Genomic DNA, 21,975 nt, shown 5'->3' with positions numbered 1-21,975 from the left:
CTTATGAACAATCAGAACTTTAAGAATTCAGGAGTATCTCAGAGAATTTATGTGTTTTATAGGTGAGTTAACATTTGAAGAATTCTGATTGGAGTTATTTGCTGAAACATGGGCATATTCAGCATCTTGTAGCAATTATTTCTATAGCATGATCAATACATCTTATCAAAATTATGTACATTATCCAATAAACCATCCTTGATTGCAGAAAAGGTATTGAAATTGTAATGTAACCTGAAATATACAAAATGAAAGTGTTAAGTTTTTATTAGGAAATCATGTTTAAAAAGATAAAGAGCATATGTAACTGACTGACTTCTGTTTTTTGACTGAACTTCATACTCTAACTGTTTGGAGTTCCTTATTTTCTAAAACCAGAATGAAAATCACAGTGAACACAATTTTTGGAAAATATTTTTTTATTATAAAATGTACAGTATATTGACCTTAATATTATAAAACACTGTAACGTTTCAGAGTCTTGTAAAGACCAATAATTTATAAAATGAGACCAAGTTCATTGTTACTCTTTTTAGTCTCATAGTCTGATTTAAAAATATATATAAAATATATAATGAATGATTTGACTGTAACATCCTTAGTATCTGGAAAAGGTTTGTTCATATGTTAAGGTAACTAATGTCTGCATGTACTTTTATTAAAATAGATCACTCTTATTTGCTAAGTTAGTCTGATTTTTAAGAGCTGATAGAAGAATGGACAGAAAGGTTAGTAATCATATTCTATAAGACTAGATTATGTAAAAGCGCTGCAGGGTATAAGGAAAATTATGTTTTACTAAAGCACTTCTATCACTGCAGCTCATTTATTAACAGTTAATACTTCTTTGGTACTTTTAAGGTGCTTGTTAGAACAAGGAATAGCTTTGGACTATTGACAAGGACAGAGCACTTTAGGACTCAGATGCTGTTGGATAGCATGAAAAACCACACTACAGTCCTAACAATTTAAAGACCTTTTCCAATGTGTTAGTCTTCTCAGTTTCAGTATGTCTACTGCCTCCTTTTATTACAGGGACTTACTACCATATGGAGTACAAAAGCAATGCACTTTGCATGAGAATAGGATTAATTCTTTTTCTTTCCTGCCCTCAGCCTTCCTGGCTTTGTTGCAAGCAGTACTCTCCTTGCTGCACTCGCTTGGCAGTGACTTGAACACCAGTATTCAGCCAAAGGCATTTGTTTTAGTGTTAGAATATGTGTATGTAGGTTGTTTTTGAATCACTGCCTAGTATATTTTTAGCAGTGCATTTATAGAAGCCTGCATCCCTTTGAGTAGACTGCTGGATGACTAATGACCCCTGAGGGTGGAGGAATTTGTTTCCATATAGACGGGATTGAGCTCCTGTTGTCAGATGTGATTTGTCTGGAAGCTCCCATGTTATTTCTGCTTTAGGAATCCCAATGGCCATGCAATTCAGTTTTACTGAATTTCCAGGCCTGGCATAAATGACAGGTGCTGGCTCACTGGTGATCCGGGGAGGATAGGCTATCACAATGACAGGCACATTCATAACAGAAGTGCCATACTCTGTGGACACCTTGCACAGGTAAGTGCCCCTGTCAAATACAGAAGCCTCATGCACTGTCAGTGAGCCATTCTCCACCAGGGAAAAGCGACCCACAGCTTGGGGGGCATCCAGAACCATTCCACTGGGCAGAGTCCAGGAGATCTGCGCCCGCTGGTTGGGCTGGGTGATGCAATGGAGCTGCAGAGTTTCTCCATTGATGATGCTCACCAGGTTGTTGTACTGGTTGCTGATTTCTGGCCTGAGTCCCACCTTCAGGAAGACTACTCGTTCCACATAACCTCCCGGGTTTCTGGCTGTACAGCGGTAAGTCCCAGCATCCCCAGCAGAGAGGTTGCTGATGTGTAAGATCCCATCCCTCTTATGGTAAAACCTCTGCAGACGGTTGCCACTCAGCACTTCGGTGCCGTTGGGAAGGATCCAGCTTGTGCTGGGCTTGGGGTTTCCCTGGACTGAGCAGTTCAGGTTGATGCTGTGACCAGCAATGGCAGTGATCCTTTCATTGACAGGGTCTCTGAAGGAGGGTTTCTCCAAATGGTCTGTGATGAGGAGCTGCACAATCAGTCTTGCTTCCCCTCCTTCGTTCCGTCCGATGCATATGAGCTGCACTGCATCTGTCTCCCTCACCCCTCTGATGTCCAATGTACCATTGCGATGCACAGTGATCCTGTTCCCATAGTAGGGAGCTGGCAGGATTACTCCTTCTGGAAAAGCCCATAAGACCCGGGGAGCAGGGATGCCTTCAGCTTTGCAGTCAATAAGTTTCCGGCTGTCCCTGATGGCTGTCTCCCTCACAGATGTTATTGCACTGAGATGACCATTGATTCTGGGAGGCTGAACATTAACGTGGATCCAGATGGTTTTCCGATCTTCTCCAGCGCTGTTCCGCACTACGCAAGTATAGTTACCACTGTCAGACCTTTGGGCCTTTTGGATGAGGAGGGTGCCATCCCTGTATATCTGGTATTTGTCAGATAGGGCAGGAATGGGCCTGTTGGTTGGGGAGAGCCAGGTCACTTTGGGAGTGGGTTCTCCTTTGGCTTCACATGCTACTGTGACGACATCACCATAGGGTACATTAATAATGATGTATGTTTTGTTCTTGATAGTTGCAGGCTCGGCCACTACTTTGACCCGCACCTTCATCTCATCCTTCCCAATCTGGTTCTCAGCATAACAGGTGTAGTCCCCTTCTTCTCTCAGTCCAACATCATTGAAATACAGGGTTCCATTATTGAAGACCACATATCGCTTTGTCCGGCTGCCACTGTCGTCTGACTGCATGAAGGTATTGATCATGCTGCCATCTGGGAGACCCCAGGAGATCTCAGGATTTGGCAGACCTGTGGCTACACAGTCAACTTTCAGGTCCCCTCCATACTTGACCTTGTGGTTATTCTCATTCTTATGTTCTATTTTTGCTGGTTTCATCATCACATTCACTTTGAGGACCACATAGTCATCCCCAATCTTATTGCGGGCCACACACAAATAGTCTCCTGCATCTTTATCTGTAACTGAATGGACAACCAGAGTCCCGTTGCTGAATACTTTGATTCTAGCCTCCAAGCTACTGTAAGGAAAGAAAAAAGAACAGAACATGAGCTGCAAAATCACATTTTAGGTATTAATTATTGAGACAAACCTGAGGAAAGAAGCTAATAACAATACCAAAAAAAAGGAGAGGAGCATTACTATTTTTGATAATTAGATGGTCTGAAATGTTCAAAATATCCACCACCAAAAATCACATGGAAAAAAAATAATTTGTCTCACTTGTAACCAAGCAATTCTGTTCTGTTCAATGACTTTAGTGGTGGTTTTGACCATTAAACAACTATTAAATACCAAATGACGGTATTTTTGACTCTTCTGACTGCATGTCCAGTATTCTGTAACATTCAAATATGGACTCTCTGAATGATATACTGCACACAAACCTATATGGACCATAACTACAGAGTCTGGCACTTGGGTCCTTAGCTAAAAACAAATCAAGATGAACAACTTCCCCTGGCACAGGTATAACATTTTAAACCCTTAGAACAATCAGAAAGAAGCAAAATATTGCTAAGCTTTGAAATATGGAAAAGAAGATTTTCAATGTGCTAAAAAGGTATTATTCCTTTCCACACCACTATAGTGTATTGTTGTCAAAACTAATTTCCTCAGTAGCCCCAGTTTTCTCCCCAACAAAGATCTCCTGTATTTGAAAAACAGCCCACAGAAAGATCCTGAGGGAAAATGAAAAAACTGCAATGTTTTGTTGCTATCACTATGGGACATAAAAGCAGTTCTGGGTTTTGTGCTATCTACAGGCTACATAAATATATTTTTTTGCCAATATGAGAAAAATGATGACTATGTTCAGCTATTAAGAAGGTTGCTGGCAATTGTGCCTTTCAATTTCAGTACATTTCTCATCTGTCTATAGTTCTCAAAGAGTGAGTAATGAATAATTTCTAAAGCAGAAATTCTGTTTGCAGCAAGTTCTTAGGACAGTTATTGCAGGTTTGGGGAGGTGATATTTTACTTGATAATGTGAACATTGAAGAAGGTACTGGTTTAGGCATTTATATGCAACTGGGTTTGCACAGACCTTATTGCAAGGTAATTTTTATTTCTACAACAATGTTAAGATGATCATGCTTACTTAAATGATTATAAGATGTTTTCTTTGCCCCATATTTACTGTGTATAACAATTTGTACAACAGATAGATAAACAAAATTCAGTGATCCCATTTCTCTTGGGGAAAAGTGAAGCAAGCACCTATTCAACTCCATGCAGACTAAGCACGTTGGAACAAGCAGTACACAAGCTGTATATCTTAACATTTGCCATTGGACTTTTTACTACATTTACAAGTGGCTGCAAAAGACAGATAATGGCAGATTATCCTAAACACTTGAAATTAACTTTTCAAGAGTACTATTGTTTTCAAGAAAATTATGCTAAATTCTGACTTGGCTATCTTTTGATATAATTTCTTAAGGTTTGGAGGTCTCATTCAAAACTCACAGAAATCAAGAATGAAACTTGTACAGATATGAATGGTCTTTTGCCTAAGTTCACCTAAACTGTAATTTACCTGTGACACCTCAAATCGTAATTTACCTGTGTAGAGAATCAATCATCCTTTTGGAAGGCAACCTCCATAATATCCGAGGCCAGGGGTCACCGGAAGCACTGCAGTCCAAATGCAGGATGCTGCCATATGTTACATCTGTTCTTTGAGGAGAGCTCCCAGTGATCTTAGCATTAGATGCATGCTTCTTCACATGGAGTTGTATTGTTCTCCTGGCAGCTCCCACCATGTTAGCAGCAATGCACTCATAGGTCCCACTATCCTTGGGGGAGATGTTGCGAATATAAAGAGTTCCATTGGGAAAAACAAATAAATTACCATTGACAAACTGAGAAGGTCGGATTTGTGTGCCATCAAAGACCACCCAGCGGATGCTGGGAGAAGGTGCTGCTTTGGCCGTGCAGTGGATGTTAATACTGCTGCCAAGGGGCAAAGAAATGTTCTCTTGCTTATCCTGCTGAATGATGGGGGGTAAGGCTGCAATGTGTAGCCTCACTGCAATGCTATCAGCTCCTGCAGCATTGCTTGCTACACATTTGTAAACTCCTCGGTCTGAAAAAGTTGCTTGCTTGATAGACAAGGTTCGATTTTCATGAAGCATTATCCTGCCTTCTGTAGTAGTGACTGTCTGCAAAATCTTCCTATCTGGGAAAATCCATGAGATATGTGGACTTGGAGTCCCACTAGCCTGACATTCCATTGCTATGGTCTCTCCAAAATAGACTGTGACATCTCGATAGCGGGAAAGTAAAATCTTGGGCTGGTGGGCTACAACTGTGAGCACAATGGTCATTTTATCTACGCCATGCAGGTTCTGAGCTGTGCACAAATACTGTCCGTGATCCTGAAGCTGGACGTTGCGGATAAGGAGGGTACCATTTTTCCAGACTTCAAACCTTTGTAACCTGGTGTTGGCTGTCATTAGAGCTCCTGAGAAGGTGAGAGGAAAGAAAGAAATGGGAAGTCATAGGGTTTAAGACATGCATTGCACTGAAAAAGTCTTATGTAAGATTTTGATTTACTTAACACCAACTACAACTTCAGATGTATCACATGGCATCTTCTGACACTCTCCATAGCTCAAATTGGTCTTGTTTCTATTGCAGAACTAACCATACCAGTCTGCAAGCATGTACAGCATGGGAACTTTCAAGGGCTTTATGCTTTAGGTTTCCTCTTAAATCTTTACATACTTTCTCTTTTCCTTTTGCTTATGGAGATGACACACATTAATATTTAAGGCAGCAATGTTAAACCCCCCCATACTTATAAGTGTTGTCATCATAAATTCTAACTGCTGTGAATAATCAGAGTTGGCTGCTATTCCCTCTTCAAAAAAATAAACTCATTACATTGCACAGGTTTTCTTTTACAACAGCAACTACTACAAAGTTATTTTTATCTGGAATGATTAGTTGCTAATAGTGACATTTTATCTATAATGATTAAGACACAGACATTATTCTTCAGTGTTTTGGACTATTCCTGCATCATGTTGAATTTCTATGCAACGGTCCAAGTATTTGTAACCTTAAAAGTCATGTGGAAGGAACACATTTTCTGTGGCTCACCTGTAGAGACTTTTGTCCAAGTAATAAAAGGCTTGGGTTCTCCTACTGCATCACAAGGGATAAAAGCATCTGTTTCAGCAAGGATGGATATGCTCTGAGATCCTTTCATGATAATTTTGGGTCTTTCTCCATGTACCTTGAAATTAGTGGAAGGTTGAATTACAGTTGAATTGTGTGGCAAAATGCCTCCCACATAAGGCACAGCTGGAATTTTTTGATGACGATGGTGGACATTTTTAAAAGGATGAACTGTAGCGGATATGTGTGGTTTTACGTGCTGAGAGAGAGAGGTTGGAGGGATAATCTTCAAAATCACTGGTGATGGTGATATGGTGGTTGTAGCATGTGGCATTGGAGGCGCTGGAATAGCTGTAGCTTTCTGCACTGTAATCCTAGTAGGGGAGACCTGGGCAACCTTCTCATTTGTGTCTTTTGGGACAAGTTGACTAGGGACCACTGGTTTAGGATGCATACTTATGTGAGGGAATATCCTTGTTCTGTTGAAAAGGAATGGCATTCTGGAACTGGGATAATAGGGCATCCCTTGACTTGGTAGTCTCCCTGCTGTGCCTCTGTTATCTGGAACATAATTATTTCCAAAATATCTTGAATTAATATTGTATCTGTTCTGACCCTGATTACTGAACTTATTTGCAGTGAACGAATTTGTTCTGTGAAATGGAGAGGTTTGTGTTGGGGTAGTTGTTTGAGGGGCAGAAGATTTTTTGTCCTGGATGGTGTGTGCTGCATATGCTGTTATCTCTGGTTTGTTTGTGTAGTGAAGAGGCTGGTGTGTTATAAAATAGCGAAATGAACCTTGTGTTACAACATATGGAGGCTTCACTGTGCCTCTTACTGGAACATGCTTTGGAGGCACAACAGGCAGTCTTTGGTTTAGGACTGGTATCATTCCAGCAGGTGGATGGGGAAGGTTTGGATTTAGCAGTAAACTGTTGTTTGACTTGCTATTATACAATTCTTTGAATTGCTCCTCTTTTGACTCTATGCTAATCCTGTTTTGGCTGGAGGAAGGAGTAGGGTGTACACTGTGTCCTGAGCTCACCACCATTTTGTCACCATCTGCTTCAACTTGTTTTGCTTCTGGGAACCTGTCTTGATTGAAGGCATTGCTTTCCTCAGTGGTATAATGAAGAGAAGGATGTGAAGCACCTGAAATGGAAGGGGGAAGAGTGGGAAGTTTTATAAATGGAATAAAGGTAGTGGATGTAGTCGGAGGCTTTACAGTTGTCTGCAAAGTGGGATCATGATGAAATACATGTGACACAACTTCCTTTTTATCCAAGGAAGATGTCTTTGTCCCAGTCTGAGAAGCAACAGATTTCTTTGTTTCTCTAAGAGAGAAAGTCTGAGTTTCTGTTGTGCTGAAGGAGGAGGACAAAGTATTTATCTCACGTTGCTGAGGTGGCTCAGTTATTGCTGGTGTTTCTAAAGATACTGTGAGCTCCCATGGCTCATTTGAAACTGAGCGGTTCTTAAAAACTTCCACAGTGCCCACAGGAATACTTAGATCAGTCACAGTGGGATATATCAGTTGGAATGTTCTAAAGGTTGTTTCATTAGCTATGACTTCTGAGTCAAATTGGATAGGCTTTTCTTGAGATTCTGGTTTTGTAGATGGTATCAAGCTGTTCATAGGCTCAGGAGAAGTTGTTGTGCTTGATTGTTCTGCTTTACTATCCATAGTTGTAGAAACTGCTTTCTTGCCCTTCTCCTCAGATATATGGCCTAATGAGTGGTATGTTGGCACTTTGCTTTGCTCTAGTTCAAGGTGTGTGTTTGATTCTTTTGTGGGAACTGTGACATGTACAACATATGATGATAAAATTGTGATAGGTGCAGTAACTGGAAGTGGAAAGGTTTCAGGAGCAGTAGAGAGTGTCACATGTTTTGCCTCAGGTGGAGAAGCAGTAGGCCTAAAGAAGGAAGTTGTGACCACTTCTCTGATTTTGGTAATTTTCTCTAAGACAACTGGATCAGTAACTAACGAAGCAGTGAATTCTGTATGCTCCTCTTCCTTAGTCTGCATTTTGACATTATTTTTAAGATCAGGGCTTTCAGGAGTGGTAGAAGAAGTTTTGGTCACAGCTTCAACTTCAGGTGTCCTTGGAACAATAGGCTCCATGGTTAAAACAACAGCGGGGAAGGGCCTTGGCCTTTGTCGAATTCTGTTTGGCCTCAATCTCCTTCTCCCATAAGGCCTTTTTCTAGCATGCTGAGTAATAGGTGAGGGCATAGTCTTTCTATAGGAAGTTGTTGTGGCCAGAGTGGTCAATCTACTGATGGAAGAAGCAGGTTTTATCCCCTCTGTTGTTTTATGAGGAGCATTAGTACTATGCAAAATGAATGTGGGATCTGGTTTTGGAGTAGCCAGGTTCCTATGTTCTCCTCCCTGAAGACTCTCCACATAACTGCTGGACATGCTTTCTTGAGTCACTGTATTCCCGTGGGTCTCAGGTTCTTCCTTGCTTTGAACTCTGACAGGTATGACAGCTGGAAAACCTGTACTTAAGTTTGGCATTTTTGTCTGACCTGTGGATACTTCTTTGTACTGGTGTATCAAGTCATTGCTCCTTTCTGTAGAAAGTGAAACAGATGAAGAAATGGCAGTAGTGCCTACAGAATCTGCTGGGATTGCCCCATCCAACCGAGAAGGTGTTAAAATTATGGTGTCAGTGCTTACTGGGTCCACTTCATTTAACTTCACACTTGTCTCCGAGGCGCTGTGAAGATCCACAGGCTGAGATTCAGCTAGGACAGTAGCATCAAGAGGTAGCTCAGCAAAAGCAGAATTTTCCTCTGATGTAGAAGATACAGTTCTTTCTACATTTCCCACTGTGACTGAATTACTCTGAATATTAGGGAAGTTTGTTACAATTTCTCTGGATAGAGTTTCTTCAGTGAAAACATGGGTATTTTCTTTGGCTACAACTGAATTATCAGTCCTGACGTCAAGACGCTGCTGGCCTTGGGGTTGCACAGTTACAGAGACAGGAGTCACATATGGACCTGATACAGCAGTTTCTGCAGAGTATATACTTGCAGGTGTTCCTAAAGCCCTGTGGTCAGAGAAGGGTTCAGTTTCTGACCTTGTTAACATGGACTGGGCTGAAGATGCTTTAGTGTTGTGGGAAACAGTGACTGAGAACAGCTCGTCTTCACCCACAGGTGATGCATCAGCAGAGGAATCTACCATATCAGCTGCTGTTTCTGAAGGTGGGGGGCTGGCTACAGGATGAGGGACTGCAGTAGTTTTTTGCATGACTGATGGCAGTGCAGTTGTTAAAGAAATGGCTGTAGCTGTTGTTCTAGGAAGATTCTTCCCACGGACCTTTGCCAAAATATCAGCCCAATGCTGTGGATTAATCTGCTTGCTTGCCACATTAATTCTCCTTCGAGATTCAAATACCCTCCGGCCTTCTGCAACATTGCTGTCTTGGGTTCTATCAGTACTTTTCCATATTTTCATTTTCTTTCTGCCTTTCTTCTTACCCTTTTTAATCTGAGCCTCTGGCACCTGATCACTTTTTTGTTTAAAGGATATTTCCCAGTCTTTCAGATGGTTCTTTCTCTGTGGTAACTCCTCTACTGCTCCTGCCCCTGATCCCTCTCCATCGTCTATGACTCGCCCCCTTGTTCTTGACAAACTTTTTGAGCCGGGGCGTTTTTTTAGTTTTATCCTTTTAAATGACCTGTCAGACACCATTTTATTTACTGTGACCCTTACGACAAATTGATCTGATCCCTGCTGATTGACAGCCACACATCTGTAATGGCCACTATCCCTAACGTGGCTTTTTGGAATAAGCAAAGTACCATTGTCCAACATATATCCTTTTGAAGAGTTTGATAAATCATTAAGTACCTGGCTGTTTGGAAGAATCCAGCTCAACTGTGGCTCTGGGATGGCAACTGCATTGCATGGCAAAACTATTGGATCACCAACATTTTTTTCAACTCTCACTGTATCTGAATCAGCTACCTGAACAGCTGGAGGCTGCACTAGAAGTCTGTAAGCCATTATGTCCATATCATCTCTCACTTGGGCAATGCAGTGGTACAAACCACCATCAGTGTAACTCACTGCTTTGATTATTAGCTGGCCACTACTGAGAATGGAAAATCTACTGTCTTTCTGATTAGACGGTGCCTGCAATTTAGTCCCATCTGGAAAGAGCCACTGGATGTAGGGGGTTTCAGAGGCTTTCACGTTGCAGCTCAGCTGACATTCTGAACCTTCCACCACACTCTGTGCTGTCCTTGTGCTCTGGTTTTGCTCTATCATTACCCAGCTTCTCTGCTGCCCAGTGTCTTTGGTAAGAATCGTCTGAGAAAACACAGTAAAAAAAGATAGCACCACTTTTTTCCCTGTACTCTGGCGTCTGTTTAATTGGATATTTATAAGAGGTTGCATCACCCAGGAAGGCTCAGCCAGTATTTGAGCTTTTACACCCGTGTAGTAAAAAGCATCATAATCTGAGCCTTGCCTGTACTGATAGCTTATTTTAGGCTTTTTGCTAAGCATAACTTCCCTCTCTAATTTGACAGGTACCTCACTGTAATAAGCGATAAGCTTCCATAGTTTTTCATAGTTTTCTCGATTCATTGGACATTCAAAATCCAGTGAAATTGTAGCATTTATATCAATCTCCTGAGTCTGGATTTGATTCCACTGAATTTTGGTAGAGCCTGTTGGTTTTTTGATTTCACAGTTCAGGTGGACTACATTGCCATGCTCATCAGTCATATTTAGAACAATGTTCCATGGAGAGGACTGAAGCTCTTCCAGAGGGAGTTCATAACTGTCACCACTTTCTTCATCTTGAGTACTGCTATTCTGCCTCAGTGAGGACTGAATGACAGGTTTTCTACAGGAAATATCTTTCAAGTTTTGAATATCTTCTTTCTGCAGCTGTTTCGGGCTGTGGCACTTAGGACAGAGCTGTCCTCCCTCATAGGCTTTGTCCTTTTTGCACTTTAAAACACCTGCAAGGAAAAAAAAAGAAACAAAAATAAATGAAAAAGGGGAAAAAAAGGATACATAAGCTGAAGATCTCTACTCTAGAATTACAGAACTCTGAAAAGTGTTAAATGGACCACATGAGGAACATTTTATGGCAGAACACACATAAGGAAAGGCTTTTAAAACGGCACCTCCCTGTTTTACCATTAAATGGGTGCCTGATTCCAAAACTGACCACATTATCTTCTGACTTTAATGAGAGGATTGAATACTCCACCCTTCTGAAAATTAGATTCACTGCCTCTGAATAAAATGCCTAGGAACTGAAGTGTTCAGAGCAACATTTTTTAAGTAAGTTGGTAAAAACCTATGTTGTGTCAAAAAGTTTGCATCTGTGCAGTGACAGCCTACCTGTCTAACTTGTGGACCTGACGTGAGAAGGACTGGATCCTCTCAGCTTTCAAACATGCAGCATTTACCTGAGAAATGCTGGACTTCCTCATTAAATAATTCAGGAAGCTTTTATTTTTCTCTATTCATTAACAACAGTACTGGCAATACACAAAACATTCTACTTTAGCTACCAAAATCTGTTGACTAGTTCCTGCACTTACAAGCTATTCATCAGCAGGAAGAAAATAATATGAAAGTGCCACTTCTTCTTGACCTCTGAAATAACTGTAAACTCTGTATTGATAAAATAAACACCAAAACAGACAAGGAGTGCTAAAACAGGAAATGACAGCCTTGACTCCTCTCTCCTTCAATGCCAGAAAGACTCTTGTCTGCAAAATAACAGTCATATATTTATTACATTGTTCTGCTCACTAGAATGGTAATGTTGCCTTACATATTTAATTTGGAAACATGTTGTAAATAAAATGTATTCCAGTTATTCTAGGAATAAGTGTCATGCTAATCGCTCCTGAGGAATGAGGGATCTTGGAATGAAAGGACAATATATGGGTGGGTTATAAGACAAAATGCTAGGAGAAAGGGAAGAGAGTGGCAAAATTTCATACCATTTTTTAATTGAAAAAGATGCTTTGCTACTCTGACAAATCAATTTTCTTGAGAAGCTACTACAAACAGAATATTTAACTCAACCAGTCTATCATTTGCAGATTTAAATATGATGTTTCAAAGATAAGGAAAGCATGCTTCATGGCAGAATTGGCCCACAATCAACTTGGCAGTGGCCACACTGGTCTGAAGAAATTTAATAACTCTATCTGGACAGAATTCCCAAAGAAGTTAATGTTATAGTTATATAAAGATATAAAATCTGTCATACATGAAAATGGCATGAATAAATTCTCTTTCCAATAATCACTACTGTTTTAGTGCAAAAAGGGAATCTAATTGAATAAAAATGTTTAACAAACCAACACTATACAAGGAAAGAAAGTTCATCTAATATTTCATTGTTGTAACTTACAATGCAACTTGAGTACAACTAATGCACATACATACTTGGAACAAGAGAGTATATAAGAATATTAAAATGTAAGTTAGCGAAATATAAGATGAAAGTTGGATGTCTCAAGTATCAGTTCAGGCAGGAACACTTACATTACACAATCAAGTATCACACGCTCTTAAAAAGTATTGTCCTATAGCCAAGTACAAAACTACAATGACTTACATATTCTAAGATGACAAGACCCATCATCATCCACCATAAATGCTCCAGATCATTATATAAACTTTGTGACTCAACCACATCTTCAGCTGCAATTAAATGAGAATTCCCTCCTAATAGTTTAGTGGCAACTCTGATGTAACACCAGTCCCTCTGGCTTACCACAGTAAGCACTTAGTTACCTGAGATGGGACACCAGTGAACTCAGATGGCAAAATTTAAAACTGACATTCAAAACCTCCTTTATTTAGTGTATTCCTGATATAAAGGGATTATAAAACTGTTCTGCATTTTTTTTTTGTTTCTAGTATTTTGCTTCTGCACATGACCAGAAGTGTTCCAGCCTAAACTGTGTGATACTTACATCACACCTAAGCCTGAGCAAAGGTAGACCAGTTAGTCTAGGGAAAAACATTGCAAGATTGTAGGTGTTCTCTGATAATACTTAAAAAGAGATTTGCTCTGTCACAAAAGGAAGTTGTGGTCAATGAAGAAACACAGATACACATGAAGGATGCATATTAGAGGGACCTTGACAGGCTTGAGAAGTGGGCCCATATAAACCTCATGAAGTTCAACATGGCCAAGTGCAAGGTCCTTGTCATGGTTTAACTTCGGCTGGCAACCAAGCCCCACGCAGCCTCTCACTCACTGCCCCCAACGTGAGATGGGGCAGAGGATCAGAATAGTAAAAGTGAGAAAACTCATGGGTTGAGGTAAAGACAGTTCAACAGGTAAAACAAAAGCTGCACACGCAAGCAAAGAAAAAAAAGGAGTTCATTCACCACTTCCCATGGGCAGGCAGGAGTTCAGCCATCCCCAGGAAAGCCTGGCTCCATCACACGTAATGGTTACTTGGGAAGATGACTGCCATAATTGCGGATGTGCCACCTCCTTCTTCCCTCAGATTATGTATTATACTCAGCATGATGTCATATGGTATGGAACACCTCTCTGGCTAGTTCAGGTCAGCTGCCCTGGCTGTGTCCCCTCCCAATTTCCCGTGCCCCTCCAGCCCCCTCACTGGCAGGAACCAAGAAACTGAGAAGTCCTTGACTTAGTACAAACATCATCCAGCAACAACCAAAACCATCAGTGTGCTATCAACATGGTTCTCATACCAAAGAAAAAATATAGCACTGTACCAGCTACTAAGAAGAAAACTAACTCTGTCCCAGCCGAAAACAGGACAGTTCTGCACTTGGGTCAAGGCAATCCCAAGCACAAATACAGGCTGGGTGGAGAATGGATTGAGAGCAGCCCTGAGGAGAATGACTTGGGAGTTTTGCTGGACAAAAAGCACAACATGGCTTGAAAATGTGCGCTTGCAGCCCAGAGGGCCAACCGAATCCTGGGCTGCATCAAAAGAAGCATGGCCAGCAGGTAGAGGGAGGTGATTCTCACGCTCCACTCTTGTGAGACTCCACCTGGAGTGCTGCACCCAGCTTTGGGGCTCCAAATCTAAAAAGGGCATGGACCTTTAGAGAGAGTCCAGAGGAGGGCCACAAAGATAATCAGAGTATTGGAGCATCTCTCTTATGAAAACAGACAGAGTTGGGATTTTTCAGCCTGGAGAAGACAAGGCTCTGGGGAGACCTTACAGCAGCCTTCCAGTACCTAAAGGGGCCCACAGGAAAGCTGGACAGGGACTTTTTACAAGGCCATGTAGTGACAGGACAAGGGGTACTGGCTTTAAACTGAAAGAAGGTAGATTTAGATTAGATATAAGGAAGATATTCTTCACTATGAGGGTGGTGAGGCACTGGAATGGATTGCCCAGAGAAGTTGTGGATGCCCCATCCCTGGAAGTGTTCAAGACCAGGTTGGATGGGGCTTTGAGCAATGTGGTCTAGTGGAAGGAGTTGGAACTAGATGATCTTTAAGGTCTCCTCCAACCCAAATCATTCTATGATGCTATGATTCTACGACTCTATGATTCCATAACAGACTTAACATGAATAGCATCAAAGTTAAAGGACTCACCCAAGAGTCTGGAAACGTGATTAACATTCCTTCATTAGCTGAACAAGCTCATATCTAATGTTCTCACCTCCTATGAGAGCACATAGTTACTAGCTTTGTTAGTTGGGGACAATTGCCAGCCCTTAGTCAAAGGTGCACCGCTGCACAAACAAACAGACTAAAAGGTTATAACAGATCTCTTTCTTCCAATGATAAACTTCGCTATTGCTTTTTCCATCTTGAATGTAATGGCTGTTGTTGAATACAAATTTTTAGCTAGTGACACACAACCGCTTCCTTTTTACGCTGTTTTTTAAATACATGCATTTATAGAATGGCAACAGGACGTAATAGTGCATATAGACATCACATAAGTAATAATATTGAGGAAATAACAAAACCATCCATACACAGAACATGAGAATGAAAAAATCTAACATTATGAATTGAAAAAGCATTGGTATTTTTGTTCTTACCTCCAGAAACTTTATTCCATCCAAGGAACCACTTTAAACTACAGTCACAGGCCCACGGATTCCCATGAAGGTAAAGATTTTCCAGCAGTGGCATGCCTTGAAATATGCCTGCAGGCAAGGTCCTAAGAGCATTTTCAGATAGGTAGAGATGTCTTATTGTTGACAGTTTGAAATAATCAAGGACCATAAATGTTGAAAAGGTGTTGGGGTGAAGCTGCTGGAGCAAATTTCCTTCTAAGTGGACCAGCCTCAGAGAAGTTAATCCATTAAAAGCATTTGGATGAATAAACTCAATTCTGTTGTGGTCCATGTGCAGTCTCATTAAGCTTGAAAGTCCTTTGAGAGTTTGGCCAGTTATGACTTTCAATTTGTTGTAACTAATTTTGAAAACCTAAAAAAGAAAAAAAAAACACAACAAAAACCCCCTGTGATTAATTTTGGGTTTTGATCTACATCCAAACAGAATAGCAAGCAAGCAAAAGTTTTCCTCCCACATTCAAATGTCCTTTGCACCACAGAAAAATGATATGTTGGTCAAAGAGGGAGAATACAACTGAGTATTAGTTAGCATTACCAAGCATGACATAGGCATAGTTAATAGATCTTCAGTGTATTTGGGAGGAAAATGGTACCTTAATCCTAAGAAAGACACTACAAAAAATGCTTATTTTTGTCTTCTGTTATTCATAGAATTTAGAACTTATAAAATTTAGAAAGACTTTATCATTACCTGTAGAGACACAAGATCTTTCAAAGCACCATTAGGTATATGCTGAATGTCATTTCCATGTATCATGAGCAATTCCAGTTTTGTAAGTCCTGCAAAGGAGTTTTCATATATAGACTGTATACTGTTAAACCTGGAAAAAAATCACATGTGCAGTTACATTTTATGCACTGACTATCATGGACTGCAAATGTAGAATTAGTATAACAACTTTCAGGAAAAACTGGAGAGATCCTAATACATTGTCAAAGGGCCAAAAGTTACTGAAACATTTTTACAAGGCCAAGTATACTTAGTTCATGTTTACATTAAGATTTCTTTTCACTCCATTTGTGGCACTTCAGCCATAATTTAGGAGTAGGAGTAATAAATAGGCATTTAAGTTCTAGTAGTTGTCAGTATGTTTTTCCATGCAGCTCAGTTTATGGAATGGTAATAAATTAATGGCCTGAAGCCAACCAATGATGCTATGGAGCCTGGCAAACTGGAAAAGCTACAGTGTTGCCAAAACAGCATCTAACAATAAATGAATAAAGATTTGGAGAGAGGACATTAAAAATGGATATCTCCCAAACAGCACAAGAGAAAAGCAAGAACTCACATCCTGCTTCACTTACTGTTGCAACAAGTAATTGCATAAGCTAATTACATAAGATCTAGGAACTGACCTTCCAATTATACAATTTGAGCCCAGAAACTGCTTTTAGAGAAGGAATACAGAAAATCTACTTTTTGAAAATAATTCAGTTTCACTTTGGACAAATAAATCAGGTTTTATTTGCTAATGTGGAAGTCATAAGTTTGGTGGTGTAGCTCTACATTTGGGTTTTCCATATGTACACATAAAATTAAACATATGAGCTAATCTGGGCATGAAGTCTCTAAATTAAGCATAGAATTTTAAACATTTTTCCTATTTTTCAACACTTTCTAGAGAGGAGGGGAGGAGACAGTGAGAAATAAAAATACTTTGAATATGGAGGAAATACTTTTATATCCTCACCATGTTATCTATCTGAACATTCTGAATTTGCTAAAAATTTAGACTACTGTTTTGATATTTTTAGTCCTACTACAGATCTACTAAGCTTACCGCAGTCTTATTAAAACCATTTATTTAAACATTACCCTTTCTAAAAAAATATGAACTTCTCCAAATAATTTTTTCCTAAGTTAGTTCCAGTTAGGAAAATAAACTTTACCCTGTAAATATACAGCACCTTAAAATAGAAATATGGTAAAAGCCCTTTTCCAAAATGAAAGAAATGAAACAACAGATAGTTAAGACTGTTTCTTCCTGGGAAGAGACACAAGTCAGAAAATGTCATCTGTAGTGACAAAAAGACAGACAGGAAAGGGCTTTTATGTTAGCAGTATCAAATAATGTACTTTTATTATAAAAACAGCAAAAACTTAGAAGCCTACATTCCATTTTCAAAAGCAATTTAGGTATAGAACGTTTTGCCATAGAATGTTGATGTACAGGGGGAGAGTTGACTGTGAATATGTGTGGTTTTGAGGTGAGAGGGAGGCATTTTTAAGTCAGAAATGGCATGAAAGTACAGATTGCTTTAATACAGATTTACTGAGTACAAGGGCATTTTGAGACTAAAATTAGTCTTTAGGTGGACAAAATGCTGCTGGATAGAAATTTTAACTGTGGAAAAACAACAACAAAAAAAAATGAAGGTCCTTACAGTCAGTCATTGCATGATCAGTTGCAGCTTACAGGCCTTGAGGCAGTCGGGGTAAGTTCATACCAGGTAGTGAGGCAGCTCTGCTATCAAGCGGAAGAGGACTGCAACTCTTGCACCATGCCATGTCACATAGTGACCCTACACAGCACTGTTATGATATGCAGCCTACCAGCTGTCCCTGCCTTCCTGTCTCACAATCCGACAGATTGATGTGAGTTGGCAATACCCTGGCAGAGGAAAGTGAGTTGGAGCCTGAGCAATCTCTCACCAAAGACGCTTATATTACACTTAATTTCCTTGGGAAACAAAACAAAATAAACCCACTCCAAAGACAATGGATTAACTTTGGTTTTACTGCATTGCTTTAAAATATGCCATATCTCATTGTTCTCCAAAATGCTACCTGGCTACATTATAGAAGTTTACTGCTACTACAATTTTTTACATCAGGTATAAAATTCAGCATTTAGTAGAAATCCCATAGTAGGTTTAAAACATTTTTTTTCTTGATAAACTATGAAAGACTACTTGTCCTATTTGCCATGAAGAACTGACACCACGATAAAAATATTTACTTGAAAATAACAGTAACTTTTCTTTGAAAGATAAGGGCTACACTAAAACTTTCTCCATGTCAGTATAATTGTAGCTTTTGGAAACACAGTGCTTGCAAGTAACCACCTGCCTCTGCAATACTGCTTGAAAAGTACACAGAGATCCCGGCACACCGCACGCGTGCGAAGCGTTCCAGGCTCATGCACCAAGGACATAAAACTCTTTGCTACAGACTGCTATACGAACCCGAAATTGATTCTTTCCACATGTCTAGAAATCCTCGCCGGCACGGCTGCCAAGGAGCGGAAGGTGCAGTGGACCTCGGTGGGGAGGTAGCAGGCGCAGGGGTGGGGGCAGCCCAGGGCGCCGGGCGGCAGCGCCAGCCCCACGATCAGCACCACGGAGAGCGCCCGCGCCACCGCCCGCTGCCCCATCTTGTCGCCTCCCCTCGCCTCGCTCCTCCTGCGTCGCCCCGGGGACACGGGGCGTGGGAGAGAAGAAATAGAGAAGAAACGATGATTTATTTAATCCTTGTAAAAACTTCTATATACCTAGCGATGTTCTGCAGCACCCCAGAGAGCCTGTAGACTCATGGCAAAGCTCAGCCAGAAAGTGGTTTTCTTTCTTCCATGTCATCTGCTACTTCAAAGTTAACTTCCCCCCCATAATTTGCTTCTACTATTCTACTAAATATCTATTCTACTAAAGTAATGCTGTCTCCCTAAGGCAATAGATTTTGTAGTTTTGTTCCACACACCAAGGGTAGTACTTGTCTCACCTGAAAATTAGAAAACTTCAAGGGAAGCATCTAGTTCGAGCAAATTGCCACGGCTCCCTCTACAGTCAATGAACGAAAAAAGGCTATCCATATTCACTTGAAGATGAATAACAGCAGGTATCTACCTGATCAGATACCTAGAAATAGTGCAATTCCACCTCATTAGGTCCCTAATTAGCTAACTCACCTAGCCTAGCTGCCTGATTCTTATGCAGTCTGCAGACTTTCAGGAGGGTAAAATGTGGCTGAATTAATCCCATTCATAAAGTATATGGGAAACAGTATAATTGAGAGAGAAAGTGAAAGGAGGACTTGGATTCTGTCATCCTTCGCCACCTATTACTATAAGATGCTGGATGTGCTCTTACATTGCAATCTTAACCAAATGGGAACTATGAATGAACAGAATTGATAAAACTTGACAACTTATTTAAAAGCATAAGCACAGACATCAGAGGAAATGTAAACAAGAAAGTTTATATTTATAATCTTTCCTTGGCTATCAACACTCAAGTTCAGATTTTCAGAACTGTGTGTCTAAATTGGATGGCTAGACTCATGGAGAATCATTTAAAGATGCACACTGTGCTAGAACAGACAAGAAAACACAGCTGTTACTGACCTTGAGCACTAAGCATTTCTAAAAATAATTTATGTAGATGTCTAATTACAGATTAAGCAGCCTAACTTGGGAGAAATGAGTTTGAAACATCCCTATTCTTATCCCTACCATCAGGAGAATCTGAAAGCTCTTAGATTAAAGCCATACAAGAATGCAGGCTACTATTAGTAACAGAACTGTAGTATTCCTGCTCTTGTACAACTGTGACAACGATGGAAAGACATTCGGTTCCACTAGCTATTATTAGTTCCATTAGTTTATTGCTTTTAGTATAAAAGTCAGATTTTCTCAGATCTGCTAGCAACGAGACACACATTTTTTTCCTAAGACCATCATGTGCAAACCATTACAGTTCAAAGGAGAGGCTCATCGGGATGAAGAGGTTTCTCAAATATCTGCGGTCAAGTTAATGAGACGTTTACCATTCTTTACAAGACAAATAGCGTTTAATTTCTTGAAAAACATTAAGGTGCTGTTTTCCTTAATGGTCACTTTAATGAAAACTCCCTTTAAAAACATCCTACTCATTTCAACAAGTTTTGGAAGGGGGCACCAGGTTTCCATATGGGAGGTGCTCGCTGAGCTTTAGAAAAAATGGCAGCGACTTGCCGGGGCAAGAGCCAGCGGCGGCCGAGGCGGGGCCTGCAGCGCCGCGGCCGCAGCGGCTCCTCGGGGCGGCTGGGAGGAGAAACCTGGCGGGCCCGTCCCGGCTGCCCCCGCCCCGCCGCCAGGGGGCGCCCTCGAGTGCCCCGCACCGCGCCAGCCGATGGGCTGCGGCGCCGCCGCCGGGCCGGGGGCCGCCTGCCGGGAGGGGGCGCGGGGCGGGGCCTGGGGCGAGGCACGGGGCGGGGCCTGGGGCGGGGCACGGGGCGGGGCCTGGGGCGGCGGCGCTGCCTGCACGGCTCCGCGCGGGGACCGCGACGGGGGCGGCAGCGGGTCCCGCGCGCCCTGCTCCTCCCGCCGAGCCGGGCCGGGCCGGGCCGTACGCCAGCCGCGGCCCTGGCGGAGGGGGCTGCGGGGGAGGTGCGGTTCGGCACCCCCCCACACACTTCTTTTTGCCGTACCGGAGGGCAGATGCTTCCCATTAGGGAAGAGTGTCCCCGCGGGGCTGAGCAACGGCAGCGGACGGGCTGCGGGCGAGCGCCGACGCACGGCGGCACGGCCCGCAGGGCACCCGCCCGCCGCCAGCCAGGCAGCCGCGCCGCTCCCCCACCACCACCCGACGGGGCATCGGCAGACGCGGCCGGCCGTGCGCTGGCTCCTTACCTGTCGCCGGGCGCGGTCTCAGCGAGCGCCGCCCGCCGCTCCCATGCCCCCGGCGGGCTGCGGGCGGGCGGCGGCGCGGGGCGACGCGGCGGGCGGGCGGCGGCTACCTGGCTCCCCGCCTCCCCGCCGGCACCGGCTGGCCGAGGCTCATCGCAGCCCGCGGCGGGCCGCCTCGACGCCGCCTTAGGACTCCCCATCCCCCGTCATCCTGCGGGATCCGCCGCCCGGGTCGGGTCCCCCCAAATAAGCATAAGCGGTGCGCGGCAGCCGGGCAGGACACCGTCCGGGGTGGTGGTTTGTTAATTACTGTCACTTTCCCTGCGCGCTCGCCTCCTCCGGGTGCCCCACGTCCCCGCGGGAAGCCGCGGCGCCGTGATCCCTCAGCCCCGGCGGGAGCCGAGCGCGTCTCTCCGGGCGCTGCGGGATCTCCGTGGGCGAGCGGGCGGGCGGGCGCTGCCGGCGGCTCCCCGCCGCCTGACGGGCTGCCTGGTGGCGCAGCCTCTCGCCGCCCGCCGCGGCATGGGGACGAGGGCGCGGGGTGCCGGGGCGCCGCGCTCGGCCGCTCCGCCCGCCTCCCCGCGCCGGGCGCTGTGCAGGGGGAGGGCGCGGCGGAGCGGCTCCTCTTGTGGGGTGGGCGGCCCCTCCGCGGGGGGGCTGCGGGCGGGCCCGCGCCGGGGGGCGGGGGGGGGGGCGCGCCGGAGCCGGCGCGGGGGGGTCCGCGGGAGCTGCGGCCGCAGTGCGGGGAGCGGAGCCCACGCCTGGGCCCGGGAGCTGGAGCTGGCGGAAAGTTTGTTTCTGGGACCTGGGCGGATCCAGCGCTCTTGAAACGCGCCGCTGTGCAGCTGCTGGGGCTGTGCGCTCGCACACGCACACGCACACACACGCACACACGCTCACACGCACACGCACGCACACGCACAGAGTCCAGGATGTAACCCCAAAACTGGACCAACCGGTCTGGATTTCTTCCTCTTCTCGTAGGGCTATAGGTGTCCCATCACTGCACAGCCAGCCTCACCATGACCTTTAGCACAGCGCTGCTGCAGAGACATGTATCCAGT

General features: G+C 43.2%; 1 protein-coding gene across 2 annotated transcripts; it reads right to left on the bottom strand.

The window, feature by feature from the left end:
* Nucleotides 1-242: 242 nt before the first annotated feature.
* On the bottom strand, nt 243-21,496 carry MXRA5 (matrix remodeling associated 5). Of its 2 annotated transcripts, none has more exons than XM_055702698.1 (7): nt 20,915-21,496; nt 18,495-18,710; nt 16,000-16,129; nt 15,270-15,660; nt 6,209-11,212; nt 4,667-5,567; nt 243-3,122 (listed from the first exon to the last, which is right to left on the bottom strand). In XM_055702698.1, exons 1-7 carry the CDS (start codon nt 21,109-21,111, stop codon nt 1,211-1,213), a joined length of 8,751 nt encoding a protein of 2,916 aa, XP_055558673.1. In that variant the 5' UTR covers nt 21,112-21,496; the 3' UTR covers nt 243-1,210. The 2 variants fall into 2 exon arrangements, with proteins under 2 accessions (XP_055558673.1, XP_055558674.1); XM_055702699.1 differs by having other exon boundaries at nt 243-3,119.
* Nucleotides 21,497-21,975: the final 479 nt, after the last annotated feature.

Source organism: Falco cherrug, chromosome 2, assembly GCF_023634085.1.
Source record: "Falco cherrug isolate bFalChe1 chromosome 2, bFalChe1.pri, whole genome shotgun sequence".
NCBI classification, from domain to species: Eukaryota; Metazoa; Chordata; class Aves; order Falconiformes; family Falconidae; genus Falco; species Falco cherrug.
This window is presented reverse-complemented; position numbering and strand designations above follow the sequence as displayed.